General features: G+C 40.4%; 1 protein-coding gene across 1 annotated transcript; it reads left to right on the top strand.

Moving 5' to 3' along the window:
• Positions 1 to 5,095: 5,095 nt before the first annotated feature.
• Positions 5,096 to 17,549, top strand: LOC134535221 (PI-PLC X domain-containing protein 1-like). The gene is made up of 7 exons (XM_063374276.1): positions 5,096 to 5,153; positions 6,378 to 6,492; positions 7,428 to 7,767; positions 9,303 to 9,450; positions 10,696 to 10,900; positions 12,146 to 12,407; positions 12,667 to 17,549. Exons 2-7 carry the CDS (start codon positions 6,390 to 6,392, stop codon positions 12,938 to 12,940), a joined length of 1,332 nt encoding a protein of 443 aa, XP_063230346.1. The 5' UTR covers positions 5,096 to 5,153; positions 6,378 to 6,389; the 3' UTR covers positions 12,941 to 17,549.
• The last annotated feature ends 8,074 nt before the right edge of the window (positions 17,550 to 25,623 follow it).

The following is a 25,623-nucleotide window of genomic DNA, read 5'->3' as shown; positions in this document are numbered from 1 at the left end:
TATTTACAATAAATATTTTTTTTTAATTATATGGATCATTATTCTGTGTCAATCACTAAATTATAAGATTTAAAAGTATGTACATGTATAAATTTTTATTTCTATTTTGCCTTTTTTTCATCCTGTGAAAATTTCGTTGTATGCTGCGCGAGTTTTAAAAATTCGCTCTAATTTTTTTTCATAGCGCGCCTAAAGAAGTCAATCTTGTAGTCAGTTCTGACTTTACCAACTATTTTATATGTCAAATGATAATTTTGTAACGTCCACCCAGTTTCGGGAGAAGGAATTTGATAAAAAAATTTATCAAATGAAAAAGTGTAGAATCTATTCAAGAAACCTACGTAAACAACACGGGGTTTGGACAGTTACATCACTATCCTCAACAGTCATCACTGCCTTGTGGTTTGTGATTGGAGGTGTTGTAACAGCCTCCCCTTGCATCACCCAAAATAACACTCTTCTAGAGACAGGAAACGCTCGAAGGTTCATTTTCGCGATGGTCTGAAATTCAAATATTCAATCCTTTGTGATTCTCCCGCTATTGGCTCATGGTTTACCTGGAGGACTCCGGACCAATGAGAGACCCTGTGCTAAAGAAGCACCCAGTCTGGACAACTCTAGAGTCCTGTGGCGTAGCAGGGGGGGGGGGGTGTTTGGGGTTCTAACCCCCCCCCCCCCCTTTAGCTCCAATTATTTTTTCTTATCTGAAAGCAGGTTAGCTAAAAGCCTGGGTATCTTACTGCTATCACCGGCCACTGCACTGGAGGGTAAGAGTAAGCGAGCCCTACCGATTCTCCTTCCCTTCCCCTACCCCTGTCGCGAGCAGAAGCTATAAGGTTGTGACGCCGTGACGGGTCCCAAGCTTTCAAATATCTTACACCTACTGTATTTAGCCAGCGCGGTAATTATAAGCAGGTGGAGACTGGGTAATTTATCAAGCTAAAGCTAATTCTTTCCAGGAATAGATCTGTTCTGCCGAAACCCAACCCTTTTTATTCTTTTTTTTTATGTATTGTCGAGCTTCGAGCATGATTTATGATTTTGAGTTGACGTAAACAAGGCACTTGGATTGATAAAAATATCTTTAATTAATTTCTTACTTCATCACTCAAACAATATTTAAAAAAAAAATTAATATTTTTACCATTACAGTATTTAAAGTTAAGTACCGAAAACTGCTAAAATAGCACTATTTTACACCTTAAAATCCAAATTTTTTTTCCGGGGGTGGACCCCCGGACTCCCCCGTTTTAATAATGGGGGGGGGGGGCCATGCTTCTTAACCCCTCTCCCCCCATACACAAATCCTAACTACGCCACTGCTCGAGTCAGCAGCCAGTGAGCAGGGGGTGGTTGCTCCAGCATGTGGACAACTGTGGACAACTGTGGACAACTGTGGACAACTGTGGACAACTGTGGACACTGTCTCAGACGTCAGTGAAGTCGGGAAATTTCCCGGTCGCAGGTCGTGACGTCGACCTCGACGAACTGCAGTCGCCGCAACGCGCCGGACCAATCACGTGACACATCTGCGGCGTCAAGGCCACAGAGATGGCTGACTTCATGCATGGTTCTCGTATTAGACCTGAAAAATTTCGCGGATTCGTTTCGTGTTTTGCTAAAATTCAAATAATTTTACCCAAGTGCTGCTCCTGCCATTGGTTACTGTTCATCTGGAGGACTGTGGGCCAATTAGAGACCCTCACTCATAGAAGTGTCGAATCACAGGCCACCCAGTCGAGACGACTCACAAGTCAGCAGCCAATGAACAGTTGGCATTTGCCCGAGTGTGCAGAGGATATTGGAGTCAATCCTGAAGGTCAATGAACCAGCTAATTTTTCCTGTCTCTAGTTTTTAGTTAGGTCAGGAAAAAAAATTAATTGACTGACTTCCCTATTAGAACGGTTTTTTTTCCCCTCTAATTTTATCACGTCGTGGGTGCGATGTTACTGAAATGAACGTGAAATTTTTATTTTATACTGTTGGTTAAACTGGTGCATTGTAAATTAAATTATTATTGGTAATTTTTGAGGGGTTATTTCATTAAATTCGTTTGGGAAATATATTAAATACGTTTACAAAGATACAATGACTTTTCGGAATAAATATTAAATTTTGAGCAATTATTTTTTCTCAAACAGGTTTGTTCAGACAAACTTGTAAAACATAATGGCTGTTGTAAACGTATGGCGTATATAGCAAAAAAAAAATCGTTTTTTTTTCCTGTTTTTCGCATTTTTGAAAACAGTCAGGATCACAATACTGTGATAATTGGTGTCCCATTGCGTCCAAGACATCTTGTCTGTCTGTTACGTTATTTCGATTCCATCAACATTCATTCATTTCCTTGTCGGTTGTGATAGGTGTGAAAGTGATACGTCTTAAAAGAACCACGCCATGTGGAAAATATTTATTCTAACCTAAATAATAAGGAAGAAAGGGAGGAACTACGGGCCCTACCCGGGCTTTTGAGAGGAACTAAGATCACGAGGGAACAATCTTCCCGGGCACTTTGGTGTTTAATGCACAAGTATTTGAAATTTAGCCCATCGCGAAATAATCTGCTTGCTGAGAAGCTAATGGCAAGCTAAGTATTTTAATTTTTTTTAAAAATTCAAAAAGTTAAAAAAAAAAAAAATCTTAAAAATTCCAGTTATTTTTTTCTTCCAGTTGATAGATAGTAATTATTTGCTTTAAAATTTGATTTAAAGTGTTTATGTAAGCCTGAATGAACTATAATCAGGTCACTGATGTAATACGATTGTTTTTTTTTAATCTACTTAATGTGGGTCGTCTTCATTAACAAATTCCAAGAAGGGAACCAACGTAACAGAAGCATAAACATTTCGCCGGAACGGACTGTTGACGCCGAGAGCGGCTGGAGGTTATCGCTCGTCCACTCCGCGGCGGAGCGTATTTCGCGGAGCTCAGCGTCGCTTGCTTGGACTGTGCGGTCCAGAGAACAACGCGCTGTCGCGTTTGGGAGTGCAGGTCCTGAAGGATGGACTATATTAATTAGAGTATTATTTACTAATGAATATCTATCTTTTTTTTCTAAATTACAACCATCTAAATGTCTATCCACAAAACCAATGACACTTTGATGAGCCCACTATTAACGTCTCTTCCCATGCACCTCGGTCCCAACACACTGCCTCGCACAACTCACTCGTCCGCCGCGTTCCCGATGCTTCGATCCTAGCTCTCGAAGCCCGTCTCTCGTTGCCCACCATCGCTCGCCAAGAGCTCGTAGCCCACTATCGCTCGCCAAGGTCTCGTCGCCCACCATCGCTCGCCAAGAGCTCGTAGCCCACTATCGCTCGCCAAGGTCTCGTCGCCTACCATCGCATGGTTCAGACAAACTTGTAAAACATAATGGCTGTTGTAAACGTATTGCGTATATAGCAAAAAAAAAAAAAAGTTTTTTTTTCTGTTTTTCGCATGAAAACAGTCAGTATCACAATACTGTGATAATTGCTGTCCCATTGCGTCCAAGACATCTTGTCTGTCTGTTACGTTGTTTCGATTCCATCGTCATTCTTCATTTCCTTGTCGGTTGTGATAGGTGTGAAAGTGATACGTCTTAAAAACCTAAGGGAAAAAAATGTTTGTCTGTCTACAGTTAGTGCAACGTGGAGTCTGTGTGTGTGTGGGGGGGGGGGTGGAAGTCTGTTGTACTTCAAAGAGATTTATCGAAATTCGTTTCAATTTTTTTTTAATTTAAATTTTTTTACCGATGTTCGACCACCTTTTCCCGGTATTCTCCATGCCAACGGCTATTTCATTGTTGCCACACTCACTTCCTGGTATTATTAATCCAGTCTTTCTGTAATTACCTTTGCCATCATGACCACACGGTATTGTGCGTTGAATAAATACGAATTTGAAGTCCCTTTAAAAACTCTTGACCCCAAGAAGACACCGTTGGTTTATATTTTTCGTCCTGTTAGTTTAGTTACAACGATTTTCTTTTTCAGCTGTTGATTTTCAAAATATTTCTTGTTGATTAATTTGTGGCAGTGAGAGTTTCTTCTGCCTGAAGACGGCCCTGCATTTCACTCTCTCTTCCCAATGCACGAGTTTCATTTTTTTCTTTTAATTTCAATGAGTCGTAATTGCAAAACGCCATCTTAGTTTCAGCTGTTTTTGTCAAAAAAATCTTAAATCATTTAATATTAAAAATGTTTGCTCTTCTGAGTTCAGCACATAATTTTGTGAAATGCTTTGTCATTAATAGTGACTGGCGGCCACAAATAGTTTCTCCTTTGAAATTATATTTGGTGTTTAGCATTGAAAAAAAAAAACAATTAGTCATAAATACCGCGACTATAAAAAAGTTAATAGATATTAAAACTTATTATAATTAAAGATGGTATGCAAGTTCAGTTTTTTTTTAATATTAACACGGTGGGTACCTTCAATTTACCAAGAACGCTTGTTAAAAATTATACAGTAATCTTAGTAGATTTGCGGCTATCTTCTTAAATACTTAGAAAATGAACCCAAGAGAATTTTCTTGTATATTGAAAGAACATTAAAAAAAATTTTAAGTCTGCAGAAAGAACCACTCTTCATTTGACCACGCGTGTGATTACTTTTGGTTCAAAGCGAAACACACAACTCGGAATAACTCAAGGGCGTCGCCCGGGGGGGGGGGCAGTTGCCCCCCCCCCAGGCTATCGGCTGGCCATCGGCTGGCTACGCCCTTTGGGAAGAAGTCTAAATCTTCTACGAAGATTCAGTTATTTTGAAATTACGAAGAACTCTTCGTGTAATGTGGGGTAATCGCTTCGTTGATAAAGTCCGTACGTGTAGGTACTGTGACTCCTAAACAGTGAGGTATGAACGCGGCAAGCGTGAGACAGACTGCGGTTAGTGGTGTAGTCATGTCTGAGACGTCCTGGAGACGTTATTGCACGAGTCTCTGTCTCCCGGGACAGTCCTGACCTTGGGCGGCAGACTGAGGTATCCGCGGCCGCCGTCTATCTGCAGATAGCGCCGGAGATTAGCCGCGGGGGGTAGTGGGAGGGGGGCTGGTCAGTCGGGGGGGTACTTGGCTAGGGGGGACCAGAGCCCGCCTCATTGTCTGGTCGACCTCGCAGTCGGCGACACATCAGGTTCTGCGGCTGTCTTGGACGCGCGCAGACTCCAGGTAACCCCGGCCTCTTCTGCTGTCTCTCTCTCTCTCTCTCTCTCTCTCTCTCTCTCTCTCTCTCTCTCTCTCTCTCTCTCTCTCCGGCAAGCGACACGGACGATGTGGCACGCCTGCGTCAGGTCGCGGGTATAATCCACGTGAACAGGTTTCGAGTGAACGTGTTCACAATCGCGAAAGCAAACGGCCACACACCAGTCTGTGTGTCACCAACTCCAAAAAACCGGATTGTCTACCGCCACCGAACGAACGCGTTGTGGATCCTATTTATTTCCTCCGCCGGAGAATATTTCCGTCATCAACTGTTGATGTGTTTTGGTTACAGTTCGGTAAAACATTACACTAACTTGTGCCATGAGCATTCTCCGTCTTTCTGAGGACTGTACGTACTCTCAACACCCAACAGCCAATCAGAGGCTTATGTAGGAGAGATGTCGATCTGTACCACTTTGCCAACCTGTTCAGGTTGGACGAGAAATGGCCTCGAAAGAAACAAGTTCAGACTGTGTTGTAACCACACGCTAATGTTGAACGTGTTTACCGGAAGTAGTTCAGAATCCCGTGTAGCGTGTAGCCGCGCCCATAATGACCTGTCCTGACGGATAGACCTTAGTGGTAGAAAATTTAAAATAACTGATATCAAGCACCAACGCTTTATTTCTTTAAAATTTATTAATTTTTTTATTATTTTAGCTTATTCAAAAAATTTTTCTAGGGAAAGTTGTAGTTAATTATGTCGCCGTTGAACAAATCACTTAAATTTAATGCTTATTTATTTTACTTTAAAGAATGTAGGAACACATCAATGAAGCATCTCTAGAATCCTCGATTTAACAGTCTCACGTAAGGCTGGCTAGTCATTTGTGAGTTCAGAAGCAACACAAAGATGGCCGCTCCCACTACGATGAACTTTAAATGGTTCCCAAAGTTAATAAATACATTAGACTATTAGGAAACAGAAAACGTATGATGTAGCTCGTAGATTACCATAATTGCTTCTTTAAATCAATCCAGTGGTATTATATAATCCACAAGTATGCACTGTACAAATATCATTGTTGTGTTTGTGGATTTACAAAAATAAAAACTGTTTCAAAACACCTATTTAAATATAATTATTTTTTACATTAGGTACCTATGGCTGAACTTCCAAAATTCCTCGATTCATTGTACAAAACCGACTGGCTTTCAGATAAACCTGCAGCATCTGTTGCTCCCCTGCAGGCCGCCTGCAGAATGAAGGTTTTGCCGGTGCTGTTGGCAGCCCTGGGGTGCTCGCTGGTCGCTAGTGCCGCTGTCGTGGCGAGGAGCGGCGAGCAGGCGGTGGATGAGGGCGATGGTGAGTTGCCAACCTTGCAGTATCTCCCGAGCACCATTGTTGCCAACCTTGCAGTATCTCCCGAGCACCATTGTTGCCAACCTTGCAGTATCTCCCGAGCACCATTGTTGCCAACCTTGCAGTATCTCCCGAGCACCATTGATGCCAACCTTGCAGTATCTCCCGAGCGCCATTGTTGCCAACCCTGCAGTCTCTCCCGAGCGCCATTGTTGCCAACCTTGCAGTATCTCCCGAGCACCATTGCTGCCAACCTTGCAGTATCTCCCGAGCACCATTGTTGCCAATTTTGCAGTATCTCCCTTGCACCATTGTTGCCAACCTTGCAGTATCCTCCGAGCACCATTGTTGCCAACCTTTCAGTATCTCCCTAGCACTATTGTTGCCAACCTTGCAGTATCCTCCGAGCTCCATTGTTGCCAACCTTGCAGTATCTTCCGAGCACCATTGTTGCCAACCTTGCAGTCTCCTCCAAGTCCACTGTTAACCTTGCAGTATCCTCCGAACCCGATTGTTGCCAACCTTTCAGTCTCCTTCCGGATACCACTTTGGCCAACCTTGCATTATCTCCCGAGCACCACTGTTGCAAACCTTGCAGTATCCTCCGAACACCACTGTTCCCAACCTTCAAGTATCCTCCGAGCACCATTGATGCAAAACTTGCAGTCTCCTCCGATCATCATTGTTGCCAACAGTGCAGTACCCTCGAGGACCACTGCTTCTAAACTTGCAGTATTCACCAAAACACCACTGTTGCTAATCTTTCAGTATCCTCCGCATCACTGTTGCCAACCTTCAAGTATCCTCCGAGCACCATTGTTGCACTAGACCGTTTCGCATATCTTCTTGGGATTTTTTTATTTCGACATTTTCACTCTTAGACTTCTTTCGACGTTCACCTGGATCTGCTCCGCTGCAGCGAGGGGGTGTGTCCGCAGCGTGGTGCGGCCGCCTGCAGGTGGGTCTAGCCGTGTCGCCGCTGCTGGAGGACGGCAGGTCGCGGCGCCTCGAGCTGTGGTGGGACGGGGCCCGCCCGCGCGCCGGCGACTGGGTGGGGCTGTTCGGCGCCGACCCCGCCGCCTCCGGGGGACTCCTGGCCGGGCCGCTCTTCGCCGTCAGCGCCGGCGCGCGCGGCTCTGGCTGGGTGACCTCGGAGGTGCGCCAGCCCGACCTGCCCGCCTCGTCGGGCCTCGCCACCTCCGGGCCCCAGTGCCTGGGCGCCTGGGTCGCCTACGTGGCCGCGGACAACCGCTCCGTGCTGGCCTCCAGCTGCCTCAGGTACCCGCCGGGGTCTACCTCATTTAGATATTTTACATGGTCTTCAGCTGCACATGGTATTGTTGCCAGCGAGTGTCTTTCCTTAACATGAAACATGTATGCATCACAGTTGGAAGAAATAACATAAATTAAATGCTTCGGAAACAGTAGACAAAACATGTAACCATAAAAGAATACAGTTCGGAGAGTAGGATCATCAAAGATGAACCTACATCTTATCTTTAAGTACCAGAGAATCTAGGATGATGTCACCACTAATTATTTGTTACAGTATTTTATAGCTAACAACTCTTTTTTTGACTGGTAATCGAAATTTACAAGAAATTTTGATTTAAATCAATCCTATACAATGTTTTCTTGGCCATGTACGAATCATCGAACCTTTCTCTTAAGTTTCAGGAGATGAATTTTTTGACCGACCGTTTGCAGCCATCACGAAATGGTTATCGCGAAAATTACGACAATCAAGCTTTATCAGCCTCGCGTTTACAAAATAATTACAAAAAAACAATGTTTATTATCAGCTAGATTAGAACTGCCAACATAATTATTTGCTAATGTCTCTCCGTGATTTTTATCAAATGTAAAGTCCAACTCAGCCATCAGCTTGTCGTCTTGAATTCACGTGTACCGTAACTAACAAGTAGAAGAAGTAGAGACGCGAAATTCGTGTAGGTAATTACTTTGCAAACGTTAGGCTGCAACTAATCTCGTGTTATTAACAGCTTTTATTATCATGACAGTCTATTCAACTCGCCCTTAAGGACAGAACCAGAAGAAAAGCACAATATGTTGGACAGAATCTTATACAATTCTTGAACCCAAACTAACCATCAAACAATGAATAGAGATTCTAGCTTGTTCCAATATATTTTATGAACAAATGAGCCTCAACATTTCTAAACATTTTTGATTTCTAGTCCACTGTTCTTTAGCTGCCTTTTGACTAAGCGGTATGCAGGAAACGATCAAGGTTTTGACTTCCAATAGTATGTCTTACATAAATATAAGGTTGATCTAGTCCAAACTGATGGTCAAATGTAGGTAACACTAAACAATAGTGTCTGCAGTTATAAGTATGGTATTAAAGTTCCACCCTCGCGAAAGTTTCCTAAGCCAACATAAATGTCAAAATCACATGCAGCTGACAAATTGTGTATGCGAGTTACGAAATATTGTTTGGTGTTCTCCCTCCGCCCGAGTTCTGATGTGAAAAATGTTATTAAGGTGTTTTAAACAGTTCGTAAAATTGTGTACTGCATTTACGCATTTACTTATCAATTAAAATTTAAATTAGTAAACAAATGATTTTGATGATTTTATCATTTTACATAAACCTATCAAGTCACAATTAACGCAACAGTTTTTTTGACAATTTTACAGTTATATTTTCATTACGAAAATTATTTCAATAAAAGGCTCGGTTTGTTATGTTAAAAGTGAATACTAGCATTTGATTATGACAGTCACTTTGGCCATCTGAGGCGATGTCTGACAACTACATGTTTAGCGTCAATGTGGTGACGTGACTGCAGGACCCGACCCACATGGATGGCAGAGATGAACGAAACAATTTCCTCGCTAAAGCTTCAGGACATCTTCCTGCCCGGCACGCATGACTCCGGGTCTTACAACGAGTCCTCTGGCAAGGAGACCATAGTGGCCAGGTACACCATCACACAGGTCAGTTTAACTGAAGGAGATCATTTATATAGACAAAGCACGACATCACACTGGTCCATAAAACTGCAAGGAGACCAAACACACCATCACTTAGGGCAGGTAAACATAAAGCAGATCATACTGCCCGAGTATACCACCAAGTGTGTCATTGTAACTTCAAGGAGATATAGTGACCAAATACACCACCAAACATGTCATTGTAACTGCAAAAAGACCATAGTGATTTAGCATAACTGCCAGGAGACCATAAAACTATAGCTGCCACACCATGGTGGCCAATTATACCATCATGCAGGTCAACATGACTGTAAGGAATCATGGATTTTAAGTACACCATCACACAGGGGAGACCAAATGCCAGGGACCACGGTTGCCCATGTACTGATAGGCTCTTCAAGTAGCAGTGATCCTAGGAGAGCTGTCTCAATGGGTAACTTGTTTATTGTACTGTCGGAGATTTAATTTGTAAATAGTTTATGTTATTGGAAGGCTTTTATGTCTCAAGTAACAATTCACTTCTCTTAATGTAATTTTGTATTCTGTGACTGCCCTATTAGATGCGAGAAATATGGCATCCTAGAAAAGAGTATTTGTACAAACATCACACAAGAAGCATATCGTAGGCATATTATTTATTCACATTTCTGTGTCAATGATTCTTCTTAACTCTCCATATCCGAGTGAGGTTGTTTTACTTGGATGTTTAAGGAGTCACCCTTTTTTGTGAAAAAAGTTAATTTCACCACTCACTATAATGAAACTTGTCATTTTTATTATTTAATGCAGGAGAGTACATAAAATTTCATTTCTGTAGGAGGTAGGGATAGAACCTCTTTTTCTCTGTTGGCTTTCAAATTCTTTCCTTTTGTTGGTGGAAAGATTATTTATTTTTATTTGTGGGAGATATACCATCCCATCCGCACCGGTCCCCTCCCTCTGATTGAGTGCAATTATTTAGTTTGTTCATAAACTATTAGGAAAACTTAGGTATGGTTAAGAATGCCTCACTTGTGATTTAGGTACTAAAGTTAACTTTTTGCTAAATAAGTTGGCCAGACTTTTCATCCTCTAATAGCATGCAGTAATGGGAAAGACTCTTTGCAGATCAATATTTCACCCAGTATAATCCGACAATGTTGTATGTTCATGGAATTGTTCTAAATCAGACTTCCCCATTTGCAAGAATCATTCAAAGAACGTACATGCGCGGACTAACAGCTCCGCTGCGCCGCTGGTGTGTCACAGGAGGAGGACATCCTTGCTCAGCTGATCTATGGTATCCGGTACCTGGACGTGCGCGTGGCGTACTACCCTTACCTGAAGCCCCAGTGGTGGGTGAACCACGGGCTCTTCAGGATTCACCCGCTGCAGCAGCTCGTTGACCATGTCAAGAGGTTCGTGCTGGCCACGAACGAGATCGTCATCTTCGATGTTCACGAGTTCCCAGTGGGTGAGCGCTTCCTTCTCTCATAGCTGGGCCTCTACATTGATATCAGGGGGGGAGGGGAACTTTCCAATTACTGTCTCGTTGATGATGATCGGTCGGAGGCTGTTTTGAACCTCAACTAATTGCAATGGCATGAATATGGCCATTACCTTCTTCAGTATAGAGGCGAAAGTACAATAAAACACCTAGTTCTCAACCCAGGAAGAAATTTTCACAAGTAAAATATTTTGAAAATGCTGAGAAGATATGGAATTTTATATGACAAAAGTAGGTATTTATATATTTTAAGGTATGAGGATAACTGAACACATTCCTCAACATTTTACTTCTCCAGAAGAGGCACTTTTGTTAAGCTTCAACATAGAAGTTTTCAGGCCATACACTAATTAAATTATAGAAATGCTAATAGAAGTATATGCTTGTGTACTGCGATCCACTACACTGTCGTTTGCATAACGTTTACGAATCATCTTATATGCACCCTTTTTTCCTGTTATTCTGTGTCTTTTCCTGGCTAAATAGTTCCAAGTAGACCATTGTCAAAAACTAACAACAAAATCAGTACAAATACTTGATTATGTGCTAAGGCATCACAGTTGTGAGAAAAGGAGTAGCGATTGAGTCCATCCCCATAATGATGAATTAGTATTTCAGATTCGTGCAACAAGTAAGAGTTGTTAAACTCACTGTAATCTTGGGGCCATACACTTTAAACCTAACTGTATTTGAAATGGGTGTAAAACCTAAATATTTTTTCAATGGCGAGGTGGCACAAAAACACTATATATGCATTCAGAAGTGCATAGATCATGATTATACCTTCCTGATTTATAATTTTATATAGTTCCTCAAAATTCAAATGCTAGGATGTCCCATTTTATTCCAAATTTTCCTTGAATTGCGTCTCTAATTACTTAAGCCTGAAGAAATTCTCTGGTCCACTAAGATAAACTCGAGAGTCCTCTACATACTCGGGCAAATAGCATGTGTTTCTTGGCTACACACTTGAAAGATGTCGGTTGCCTATGCTTCGATACTTCTTAAACTGAGGGTTTCTATTTGATTTCATGTCCCTCACATTAACAGTTTACCAATATCAAAAGCAGCCAAATTTGGCGTATACGAAAGAGTGTCACATGCTTTTCCAAGCTCAACCACCTTATGGCATCTCTTCTGACGAGAGTGCATAACTTCGTGAACCATCTTCACCGCAGGTGCACGGCGTGACCAGGACGCTCCTCGTTGCAGGGTTCGGGTCCAACCTGACGGTCCACGCGCTGCTGGAGGGCTACCTGCAGGATCAGCTGGGGTCCCTGGCCGCGCCCAAGGCCCTGTCGTGGAGGTCGACCCTGGGCGAGGTGTGGGGCTCTGGCAGGAGACTCATCGTGTCCTACAACCAGCAGCGCCTGGTGGACGGCAGCACCTGGCTGTGGCCCGCCGTGGCTCAGCAGTGGGGGAACGTGGACACGCTGGACAAGCTCCACGACTACCTCGCCTTCGTCATGAACAAGTGGGTTTCCTCGGAACAGAACCACATACAGATTATTAGGATCATGTAATGGTTGGAGTGTAATGGATGCTCTTACACTAATCCATTGACTGAACCACAAACCTGGATTTTATATGTCCTGACTAAATTGTCCTGTTAACGACAACTCGATAAGAGTTTTACTAGCCCAGTAACTAGATTCAAGATGCTTAACAGCGCTTCTTAGATACTGTGTGTGGAGCAGACTTAGTGAGTTATGAATGATCGCGCGCTGTTGCAGGCAGTTCCACAACATAGCATGGGCAGCAATGGCTGAGCTGACGCCCAGCGCGGGCCAGGTGATCTTCGACACGCTGGGGGGTCTGCGCAAGATGGCGGACAGCGTGAACCGCAATGTTACGGTGTGGTACAAGGGCTCCTGGGGCAAGACCGTCAACATCGTTGCCGTGGATTTCTTCCGCGGCACGGGGATCGTGGATGCGGCCATCCGGTGGAACGAGCGGCGGGGGTCCAACGCAGGCTGCCCCACGTTGGGCGCCACCAGCAACTCGTAGCCACAGAGGTCCAACAATGGTTGCCCCACATTGTGCACCACTAGCATCTCGTAGCCATAGAGGTCCAACAATTGTTGCCCCACATTGGGCGCCACCAGCAACTCGTAGCCACAGAGGTCCAACACTGGTTGCTCCACATTGGGTGCCACCAGCATCTCGTAGCCGCGGGCAGGCCGTTGAAGCATGGGATACCATAGACTTCCTCGAGCATCTTGGACTCCAGCCATTGCCAAGATGGCTAGCTACTTGGTGGCACATCATCCTCCTTTCATCGTCAGTATGGAAGGATTGCCAACGAGCAGTGACCAGTCACATGCAAGAACCTCGAACAGCAAATAAGTATAGGCATGCAAAATTCATATTATTTTCTGGTACCAGGCTTGACTCCACACATCGGAAGCTTTTTATTTTATTGGGTTATCACGTTTTATCTTCTTTCTGGGCAGCATTTTATTGGATCATGTGAATATTGTGATAGTGTTGTTTTGTTTCTTGTATTTCAGGGCCTCTTAAACTAGGCATGATCCAATAATAGTGTCATTCAAATTTACAACCGTATGCATTCTAAGCATTTCTCCAAATAGCAATGTGAATTTTGTAGGAGCCTACCACAAAGCGCCCGACCGGCTATGTGCTCACGTCATAGGACCCACCGTGATATTTCACTTATGTGTACTTTTATATTTTTGGCCGAGCATTGTTGGCCCAGACCTCTGCCCTGTTGAAGGCGACCACTCTTGCAAGTTCTGTCTGACAGCCTCGTTGAAGAACAGGTATAAGACCAGCATCCACCCAACTGGTCCATAACTCCATTCAAGGTGCCATTTACTGTTTGCTGTCTATCGACCTCATCAGGTCCAAACCTGCCAAAAGTACCTGCTTGGGCCTCTAGTTTTGTCCGCTAAACATTAAAATTGAGTGTGATTTCATGGTTACCACAGAACTATCCCTACAGCATCCACGACATTATCACATCTTTCTCTTTTAAAAAAAATGGATACCAATAACTGTGCGGGTGTTGATTGTTGTAAGTTATATAATATTTAAAGATATTAATAATCACTAAGCATTCGGGCTTTATGAAATTGTTGATGATTGGAAATACGTTTATGTATTTATACAGACATATGTCACACACATAAATTGTTACAATATAACGACTCACAGTCCAACGTAACACAAAAAAATAATCATTATAAAATGCTTCTTTAGAAGTTTGTCTGAAAATTAAATTTTAAATGCTAACGACTGTGTATTTAAACGTGAATATTGTTTCATACATCATTAAATACGAAGTATGAATATTACATCTGTATTACATTTTTAATGTTTACAGTAGACTGTCAATGAAGGCACAAATACTTAAAGCGTGTAAAAATATGTACTTTTGGAAAAGTAATGACTGAGTTTATTTTAGTTGTGAAGAGTTTTGAGAAATAAAAATAAACCTCTCCTAACATAAAAAAAAATTCTCGTAATATTCACTAAAGAATCACCATATTTCATTACCGCATCCATGATTACATTTCGCTCACTTTTGTCTAAAATTGATCTAAGCTATGACACTTCTTGAAATAACACTAGATCGCCATTTCTCATTCATTGATATTTATTTTTGTCTCTAGTATAAATATATACCAGAATTTATTGCACATGTGCGTAGAAGTCCACGAGTGTTGACTGTATGTTATAACTTACAGTATTTATTAAGAATATAATTTTTCTGGTTGATTTATGGTAGATCTACGACACACGAGTCTAGTTTAAACAGTTTTTTTTTTTTTTTTTTTTTTTTTTTTTTTTTTTTACATTCGTCATTGCTAGGTATACTGGATGTTATAGAGAAATCTCAAGAGATGAATACGCAAACACACAGAAAACAAGCCTACATCAGTTCAATGCACAGACAGTAAAGAGATTTCCGTGAAAGGAATAAGTCACTAAAATCTCACAAAACAGTCACAGTAGTGACTTTAGACAGTAGTTATCCTTTTAGTATCATCGTTGATTCGTCTGTTTGTCGCAATGTTTTTACCAGGTTGTTGTTTGCCGTTTTTGATGTGTTTTTTTTTTTTTGCAACTGTCTCGGCATGGTCAGCCCACTGTGTTCGTCTGTGCTTAACATTTTTTTTTTTTTTTTTTTTCAAAATTTTCCTTTTACAAAATTCTCTGTTCTGAATAAGCATTTAACTCTTGACGTCGGCTGATTTTGTATTGTTTACTGTGCGTTTGTGCATTTATCACTTTGTCCGTGCTTGAGGTTTCTCTGTGACATAAAGCGTAAACCAGCATGTTCTTTTGTGCAAAATAACGGTTTTAATTAATACTCATCATTGCAAGAATCATTCAAAGGATATAGACACACGAGTCATCTCACAACTCACTTGCTATAGTCACTTTGTGTAAGTGCACGTGTCTACGAACTTCCGACATCGGGACTTTCGAAGAAAAGTGTATTTAGTGAGCGGAAAAACTTTCAATTTCCTCTCCAGTTGAATATAATATCATCATGTACTTGTCCATGTTAAGTTTAAGCGATAGTTAACCTAGAAGACAAATTATAATATTGGAGGAATGAATGCTTCAGATGTCTTTTTTTTTTTAACCAAAAAGTTTCGAAATATTTTTGATCCATATATAATATGTCTCCTTCATTACATTACGAATAATCAACCTTGTTTTTCTTCTTTAAAACCTGGTTATGTAAATATAATAGTCAAACCCTGTATTCTGTTTACTATAAAAAGGACTTGATGTCATAAAAATTACATTACAAAAATTGTTACTTAATTATGAGGTAAGTATGTAAATTTTAGCACATTTAAAATGTGTTATGTACACTATGTATTATTTAAAATAATCGTATTACGATGGTATTTTTTATTTATAATCCCAAAAGCATAACTCCAAAAATATATGTTAGTGTTCGGTAGATTGGTGATAAAAATGTATAAAACAGCAAAATAATTCTTATTATAAAGTTGATATCAACTTACTAACATTACATAACTTTAAAATAAATGTATAACATACAAAATCTAAATTTCTAAATTTTTCACAAATCCAAATATTTTCTTGTAAAGTATTTTATCTGAATTTTACTCAATTAGTTTATTTAACACAGGAAAGGTCTACTTAATATAAATAATTTTCAAAGGAGTATCACACAACAGTCCGATTTTAATAATGTGGAGGAAAAAATAACGTCACGAAGGTATGGTGTTAAGCTGACGCGAGGCATCGTGCGGTATCGCACTGTGTCGCGTCTTATCTTGTCTTATTCTGTTTTTGCCCAACCTGAGACCACGTGATAGCTAATTTGGTGGGGGCTGCCCTCAACAAAAGGCCCTTGCTCTGGCACAGGCACTGCGTCTTTGAGGGCGAGGGGAAGGGAAGAAGGCGGATCAATCGACGGAGGGACGCCCGACGCCACAGCACCACGTATCCAGTACTTATGTTGCCGCCGGCCGCCGCCACGTGGCGCTGGTATCGATCACGATGCAGCTGCACCGGAAAAAAATATATATATACTTGTACCCGGCGCTTCCACCATTTCACCCCTAGCGCCCGTCCAGTCAACAACCACGCGCAGTGAAAACTACACACGCCGTTCACGTTTCTGTATCTAATGACCCTGATTTAGATTAGACGTTAAGTCTCGATCTCACACGTTGAGTAGGTTACTTAATTATCTTGTTATTATTATTAAATACGGAATTTTCCTGTAAATTTATTCCGATAGCTTTTTTTTTTCATTTGTTGTTGGGTTGCAAAATTTTTTTCTCACCTGGTATTAACTAAACGTTATTTTGAAGCTGTATAATTTCACGCGATTATGGACACCTGTGTCACATTTTACCACTATTAGAAAATATCTGTCGTGAAAATTTGAGGCAACCAAAATCCCTTTAGATGTAGTCCACAGGTGCATATAGATTTTGAAGTACCTATTTCTTCTGGAATGTTCTGTAAACTTCTTTAACATTCTACGACATAAAAAAGGAGAGAAATATTCATCAAAAGTGATTTCTGAACTAAGGAAGATTTCTACAGGCACAGCCAGGAGTAAAAAGGTGTTTTTTTTTATGAAAAAGGATAATTCATAGTGTTCATTGCAGTTTGTTCGTCTTCTCCTTGCTTCTTTATGAAACCTTCAAAGTCTTCCGCCTTTTTGCTCAGTTTACATACGAAAACTGGGAAAATTATTTTAAAAGTGATTGTTTATTACAGAAAATTTATTTCAACTCGCAATATTTTTCCAGACCTAATTAAAACAATTGGGCCCCATAAATATATTTATTTTAGGCTCAACATATGACAACACTTCTTTCAGCTCTCTGCCAACCTGACGGTAGCAGAGACGCATCTGGGTTGAGTGGGTTTCCGAATAACCTGCCGAGCCTGTCTCTTCCACTTGGTCACCCCACTCCCGCCCTCTACTTTCTCCTTTATCCTCCACGACTCTGCATGCACGCCACGTGAACTACCTACACTCTACAGACATGACAGGTCAAATCAATGAAGAGCGCAGGCTTTCACGGCCATCGCCTGCATATTCTTGACTTCTGGGTGCAGGCCGTGTCAGGTAATTGTATTGCGACGTTTCGGCAGTCATTGCAGCTGCCATCAACAGGCAGAAGACAAGTAGTCAAACTTTGTCTACCTGATGATGACAGCTGCAATGACTGCCGAAACGTCGCAAGACAATTACCTGACACGGCCTACACCCAGAAGCCAAGAAAATGGAGTCAATTCAAAGCATTATTTTCGAAGTTATACCTACTACTTTAAGGTGCGTTATGAAAAAGAAATGATGACAAGAGTGAATTGTTACGATGCGCGCGCACCATCCAACGAAATTTTCACAGGATGAAAAAATAAAAAAGCTAGATAAAAATAAAAATTATATATGTGATTTTATATATTATACTTTAGTGATTGCTTTTGAATACTGGTCAATATAAATTTTAAAAATGTTAGAAATTGTGTATAAAATTTTTCGAGTGTATTTATATAAGTTTATTTTCCCGTATGTATAATTTATTTACATTATAAATAAATACATTATCAGTTACTAAAAAAATTATTAATAAAATTGAATAAACATTTAGCATATTTATAGATTCTCATTTTTAATCAAAATATATATTTCAATTATTTTACTAAATTAAATACTTAATTTTATACAGGTGTTTATATTAATTTTGAATACTAAGTACTTATTCAATTGTTTCTTTAATTTATACTTTACCAACCCTATTAGTAGTATCACTCCATTCTGTTTATTATTTTATTATTTTATTTATCTTGATTATTTGCATGCACAATTAAAGTTAGTTTTTATTACGCCAAGTAAGTATAACTTCTAACGCGTGTACTTACGTACACGCACTCAATTTTTTATTCGTCTTTCATTTCCCTTAGAACCGTTCTTTGACAGTAGAGTGTCATCAGATAATAAATATAATGTCAAGTTATTTTCGTTCTCAAGTGATTTCTAAAATTGTTCAAATCTGTATGAACAACACTAAAGCTGGGTTTACGATTGATTTCATTAAGAATTATAACTTAACATCGAGCACACGATTAAGTCAAAACTACATTTTCCAGTTTATGATTGACATAGAAGTCGTTAATTCTAACCAATCACAGCACAACACAAGGTCGGCCATTGTTCGAAACGGAGATGCAGGTTTGAAATAGGTTATTGACAAATGGGATATCTATTTTTCGAAATGGATGATGATTACAAATGACAAATATACGAATTCTAACCCAAAATACATACTGCCTCGCTCGGTCCAATAATAAGACATAAACTTCCGGTTGAAAGGTTCCGGTTTGTTGTGATTGGTCGCTTCCCTTAAGTCTTAACGAAAAATATAAAATATAACCATTTCTGTTAAGTCTTAAGTCATCATTAGGTTCGCACAAGACCCGTCAAAATTCACACACGACAATCATAAACCATTCCACTAGTTTACATAGAGTCATATGGTAAGTACACGACTAAGTCTTAAGTCTTAATTCTTAATTTTCAATCGTAAACCCACCTTAATTGGCGCGAAAAGACGTCGTTGCCCGCAAAACACAGCCGTCTCCAGCTGACAGCGTTTGGTTCCCAAGACCGCATCCAGGAGCGCTGGCGGTGGGAGGTTGTCGCGAGCGCCGCCAGGAGCGCTGGCGACGATGAGCGAGCAGCGTTCCGGCGCCGCCACTCGACGGTTTTACGACCAAATTATTTTTTTTAACAAATCCTTGGTATTCTGAAGTATTTTTAATCGGTACGTTATTATAGTTATAAAACACACACAAAAATATTTCTCTTACCAGCCATTTGTGGACGTCGATTATATTTGATAAATGTCGGAATTTGGTATTTCAATATAATTAGTAAATAAAATACATAATTGCATGTTATTAAAGTCGTGGTACGTTCTGTTTCAGATTATTGTTAATATTTATTTATGAGCAAAAAACTTAATTAGTTCTGAATGTTTGCGCGAAACGAGCGTGCGGGGATAGATAAGAGAAGGAGAGAGTAGTGGTGACGTTTGTCCTCGGTGGGGAAGGTCATGGCCACACGTGCGGCCCGTAAAAATTTTGACTGGAAGTGCAGTGAAAAAGACTATTAATGGAGGGCGCGTATATTTTACGCCTAATTTGCGAGGCGGGCGTGAGAATGTTCGTAAGAACGTCGTTGAAGTGCTTCTCTTTTTTTCAACCCACAGCTTCGCACCTGTGGTCGGTGCGAATTTCGCCGTTGGAATTAGGCACATGTCATGCTTGATGGATGCAGGGAACCTTCGGTAGAATGTGACTTGTATTGGGCGTGCCTATGCCAATTTTATTGAACACAGCTTAATTTGTAGAAGTGGTGAGGGACTTTAATTTGAAGAAATTATATATTTATATATATTTATTTATACATATAACATACTTTTTGCATCACTATCTACCAAGTTTATGAATTTTTTTTATTTTTCAGACGTACAAATAATGTGATTTAGATGGATCATAGATCCACCTATGGTTTCAAAATAAATCCTGAAAGCTGTGTGGATGTTGCCTGAAAGCTGTGCGGATGTTGCCTGAAAGCGGGAGGGTTTCAGCGACTGGATCCAAGGAAGCAACGCCGCCTTGCGTGTGCCTAGCGAACCTCCAGCCAGTCCCATTGGCCGCCCCAGGGACACTCGCTCCGTCTCTCTCGCACGCGTGGCGTCCGTGTGACTGCGTCCTCCCATCCTCGTCACCATGGCAACCCTCCTTCCCCCCTCACGACAAGCACGGCGGTGACACGTCACCCGTCGGGAACCAGTTCCCAGGCAACCCTCTTTTACCCCCTTTTCTCAATGAGTGGTCTTTACCATTCTGTCGTGATCCACAGCTGTTAACCTTCATAATTTGTTATTCTTGGCTGCCTAAGTCTCGACATCAGACAACGTAACGACTCGAATCAAGGATGTTGTGAGGAATTGGCCGAGGTCCACATCAAGAGCGGGGAAACATAAAAAATTGAGGGGAGGGGAAAAATCCCCCCCCCCCCGTGTCAAGGATAACATACCAGGATACATAGGATAGGACATAACGATTAATGGACTAAATTGGAAACACAAGTTAGGTGATACGCACAGATTACGGGAAATGAAGATGAAGGTTTAACGTAAGTCACTTGAATATACACCGGATGTTTTAATGTTTCAAATTATTCTGAAAACACGCGTCTTCGCCATATTTTCTCTCCTTAAAATTGAAATATGTAAACACAACTACTCATTCGCCTTCATGCGAGTCCTCAAGTGCGTTTAGTAAACACACCGTGTGGTTTCTTCTGCAGCTCCGAGCACCGCGTGTAGACGGGGGCCTTAAACAGTGGGGTGGATGAGGGGTGTAGGGGAGGGGGCATGGCGGAGTGAGCTGGGTCAGGACCGCCGAGTCCCGAGTGTAGGGGTGCTGTCATAACTTGGAAACACACAACTTAGAAACACATAACTTAGAATTTTCTAAGTTATGACAGTTCTAAGTCGTGACTTTCTACGTTATGATGTTTCTAAGTTGTGTGGTTCTGCGTTGCGTGTTTCTAAGTTTCGTCTTTCTAAGTTATGACAGTTCTAAGTTGTGTGTTTCTAAGTTGTGATAGTTCTAAGTTATGACTTTCTACGTTATGACGTTTCTAAGTTGTGTGGTTTTGCGTTGCGTGTTTATAAGTTACGTCTTTCTAAGTTATGACAGTTCTAAGTTGTATGTTTCTAAGTTGTGATAGTTCTAAGTTATGACTTTCTACGTTATGACGTTTCTAAGTTGTGTGTTTCTAAGTTATGATCGTTCTAAGTTGCGTGTTTCTAAGTTACGTGGATTTTCCCAAGTTTTGTAAGTTATGACAATTCTAAGTTGTGACTTTCTAAGTTATATGTGGTTCCCCCGAGTGTAGCGTGTTACCACTGAGCCACTTGAATCCTGATCCGCACTCTCCAAACGTGCTGCTCAGTTTGACATGACAAAGTGTCTCCACACATGTACACAGTGTGAGTCTCAGAGTGTCTCCACACATGTACACAGTGTGAGTCTCAGAGTGTCTCCACACATGTACACAGTGTGAGTCTCAGAGTGTCTCCACACATGTACACAGTGTGAGTCTCAGAGTGTCTCCACACATGTACACAGTGTGAGTCTCAGAGTGTCTCCACACATGTACACAGGGCGAGTCTCAGAATGTCTCCACACATGTACACAGTGTGAGTCTCAGAGTGTCTCCACACATGTACACAGGGCGAGTCTCAGAGTGTCTCCACACATGTACACAGTGTGAGTCTCAGAGTGTCTCCACACATGTACACAGGGCGAGTCTCAGAGTGTCTCCACACATGTACACAGGGCGAGTCTCAGAGTGTCTCCACACATGTACACAGGGCGAGTCTCAGAGTGTCTCCACACATGAACACAGTGCGAGTCTCAGAGTGTCTCCACACATGTACACAGTGTGAGTCTCAGAGTGTCTCCACACATGTACACAGTGTGAGTCTCAGAGTGTCTCCACACATGTACACAGTGTGAGTCTCAGAGTGTCTCCACACATGAACACAGTGCGAGTCTCAGAGTGTCTCCACACATGTACACAGGGCGAGTCTCAGAGTGTCTCCACACATGTACACAGGGCGAGTCTCAGAGTGTCTCCACACATGTACACAGGGCGAGTCTCAGAGTGTCTCCACACATGTACACAGGGCGAGTCTCAGAGTGTCTCCACACATGTACACAGTGTGAGTCTCAGAGTGTCTCCACACATGTACACAGTGTGAGTCTCAGAGTGTTTCCACACATGTACACAGGGCGAGTCTCAGAGTGTCTCCACACATGTACACAGGGCGAGTCTCAGAGTGTCTCCACACATGTACACAGTGTGAGTCTCAGAGTGTCTCCACACATGTACACAGGGCGAGTCTCAGAGTGTCTCCACACATGTACACAGTGTGAGTCTCAGAGTGTCTCCACACATGTACACAGTGTGAGTCTCAGAGTGTCTCCACACATGTACACAGTGTGAGTCTCAGAGTGTCTCCACACATGTACACAGTGTGAGTCTCAGAGTGTCTCCACACATGTACACAGTGTGAGTCTCAGAGTGTCTCCACACATGAACACAGTGCGAGTCTCAGGTCGACCGCAGACTTCAGCGGTAGGTTTATCTCGTCAAGTTAATTGAGAACCCTCACACGACTTACGGGTTAACGTGCTTCCCAATCCTGGTATAAGTCTTTCAAGTTGTAAATAACAGAGAAAGTATTCAACAACGAACACTGGACGTTTGGATTATGTTTGATTGTATGGAATCCTACAACCATAGCGAATTCCGTCGCCATCACAAAATTAATTAATTGAAATCGTTACGGGTGATACATTTATTTTCCACTTATTTTTGACGTGTTACTACCCCCAATTATTTAAAAAAAAAATTATTTATGAAAATCCTATCATTTTACCATAAAGAAGTTGCCTATAATTATTATTTATTTTTGTAAGTAATATGCCTAATATATACTTAGAGGCCAAATTTTCGTAGTACATGTACCTAATCCATTTTTAACATTTTTTGACTTGCCATTTTCTTGTGCTTCTAAACATATGTTTTGGGGTCTTTATTTATTTTAGGCATCATGCATTCTAAGTCCTACTATGTAGGATGGCGTAACCTTTGGTAGCATCTTGTCAAACTTTAAAAATTCCATTACTGCTGAAATCGCAATCCTGCTTGATATAAATGTTTCCCCTGAATTTGGTAAGTAATAGAAACTGTGAGTTATAGAATTAATTGTTTAGTGATTTGAACGAAAATAAACATACACAACCATTTGATACTGTAACAGTTAAAACATAATACATGTTTTATACTATTACACGTGGAAATATTACACATTCAAAATAAAAACACCGAATTCCAATTTTTGTTACAAAAAAATTACAAATAATTAAATAGCGATGTCACTGCGATGCGCACAAATATTAAATAAAAACTTCCTGTTGTTGTGTACTCAAAAAAGTTCATGTTTGATAATCCCGATGATTTAATTAAGTTTTTGAGGGTTTCATTGTAACAAATAACACATTTATGCTCCTGCTTAACCCTGAGGTAAGCTATTACCAAGAATTCTGTACTCAGGAGTACTGCAAGTTCCAATAAAATAAAGTTGTATTCAAATAATGTGAATATTTCTAAATAAGTAAGCAAATCTCACAAATGTCATCTAAATTCTTAGTCTTCAGAAACTGATTGATTTAAGGTCAGTACTATCATTTACCTAAAATTCCGGCGATGTCGGTATGAAATGTACCTTTTAATTTGACATCTCCAACACTATCATTGATTTAGTACTCAATTTAAGATTTTGAAAATGCCTATTTGCAAACAGTTGTTTGAATAGCTTTCCAGTATTAGCTGCGCATATTAAGCACGGTAAAACAAAACAAAAAGCCAAAAGTGATATTGCAAGGTTATCTTTTCTGTGGCTTTAAAAACAAATAAATAAAATGTTATACAATAACTTCATGCTTGTAAGCAAACTAAACAGACTCTTTTATTTTATTTCAAAATAACTTTACCATCGACAGTACAAGCTCTTTACATATTTTTTTTTACTATTCTATAGTTCTATATAATTATTGTACAGCGGGTCTGTAAGTTAGTTTGCAGAAAATCAACTAAAAAATTGCCAGACTATAACTAGTGAAATTATATTTCACGGTTATGAAATTACATAATTCATGCTGAACGAACAACATAAGAACACATAAATTTGTTCGTTACCGAGGTTAGATGTTACTGCACGTACTGCACGTGTTAATTACACACGAAATTACAGTAAACGCGTGGAATAACACCATGTCAGTGTTAAGAAGACTGCAAATATCCGCTCTACCACTCTGGTTCTGGGGTAGAGCGCCTGCCTTGTGACTTGTAGGACCCGGGTTCGCGCCCCGGCTCCTCCAAGGCGGATTGCCCAGACAAAATGGCGGCATTTTCTCTGGTAGGAATACAATCCCTTGTAACAAGTCAGGCTACCAAAGAAACGGTGGGTGGAACAGAAAAAAACCTGCCAGGTGGCTTCCAAATGGGGAGCCCGTTTCTTTTCTTGGGCTCCCCATGCGGTGGCCATTCCGGAGGTTTCTCCGGGGGAACGGAGTTTTGCAAAAAAAAAAAAAAAAAAAATTGTTTTGAGTAATTTTAAATAAATCTCAAACATTAATTTTTTATTTTTTTTGCTTTTGTACATAAAATATTTGAATTAAATGTGTATTGTCAGTGTTGTGTGTTCAACCATAGACATAAACTTTTGACCAATACCTTTGTTATGTAGTATTTTAGACGTTTTTGACGAAAAAAAATTTTATAGGCACATGAATTTTATTTCTGAAAAACACAGTATTATTTATGTGTGTATGTGTATATATACATATTATGTATAACATTCAGATATAAAAATAAAATATTTTATTTATTTCAACATGAGCAAAGCCTTTGATACTTTCCAACCCAATCTTATTATTAAAAAAATATCAATTTTAGGCCTTGTCAAGCAATGCGTGGTATATATTTGTTTTAATTATCTTAGGTACAAATAGACGCTTGGCAGTCAACTTTGCAAATGCAATTTCATGGTATTAGGTGTTCCGCAAAGTAGTAGTTTATCTCAACTACTATTTAATATTTAATATATGATATTCCAACTGTAATCAGAATTAATCAAGAAAAGATGCTGATGAAAAAAATAAATTAAATATGTTTGTGAAACTATTCAGCAAGATAGTTTTGTATGTTATTGTATGATAATTTTATTTGCGTACCAGTTTAAAAGTTTTGTTTAATCAAACGATAAAAAAATCGTAAATAATTGCTCTTGTACATAACATATTTAAAAATACACATTTGTGTCAGTGAGTGGTTCACACGTGGAGAAGTATATATTATTAGATTACATTTTTGACATTTCAATTAATAGTTATGTAGTTGCTTTGAGGGTGAAATTCCAGCTCGAGGAGACAGAGACATTCAAGCGCACTCATAATAAGAACACGGATCACGTCAAATAAAAGTTATTTCATGAGTTAATTGAAAACCTGTTACCCAGAAATTATCCAATTGAAACTGTAATATGCTTCTTTAACCACAAAATCTGTGCTCATGCAGT

This window comes from Bacillus rossius, chromosome 8, assembly GCF_032445375.1.
Source record: "Bacillus rossius redtenbacheri isolate Brsri chromosome 8, Brsri_v3, whole genome shotgun sequence".
Classification (NCBI taxonomy): Eukaryota; Metazoa; Arthropoda; class Insecta; order Phasmatodea; family Bacillidae; genus Bacillus; species Bacillus rossius.
The sequence above is the reverse complement of the archived record's forward strand: the minus strand, read 5'-3'. Positions and strand labels throughout refer to the sequence as shown.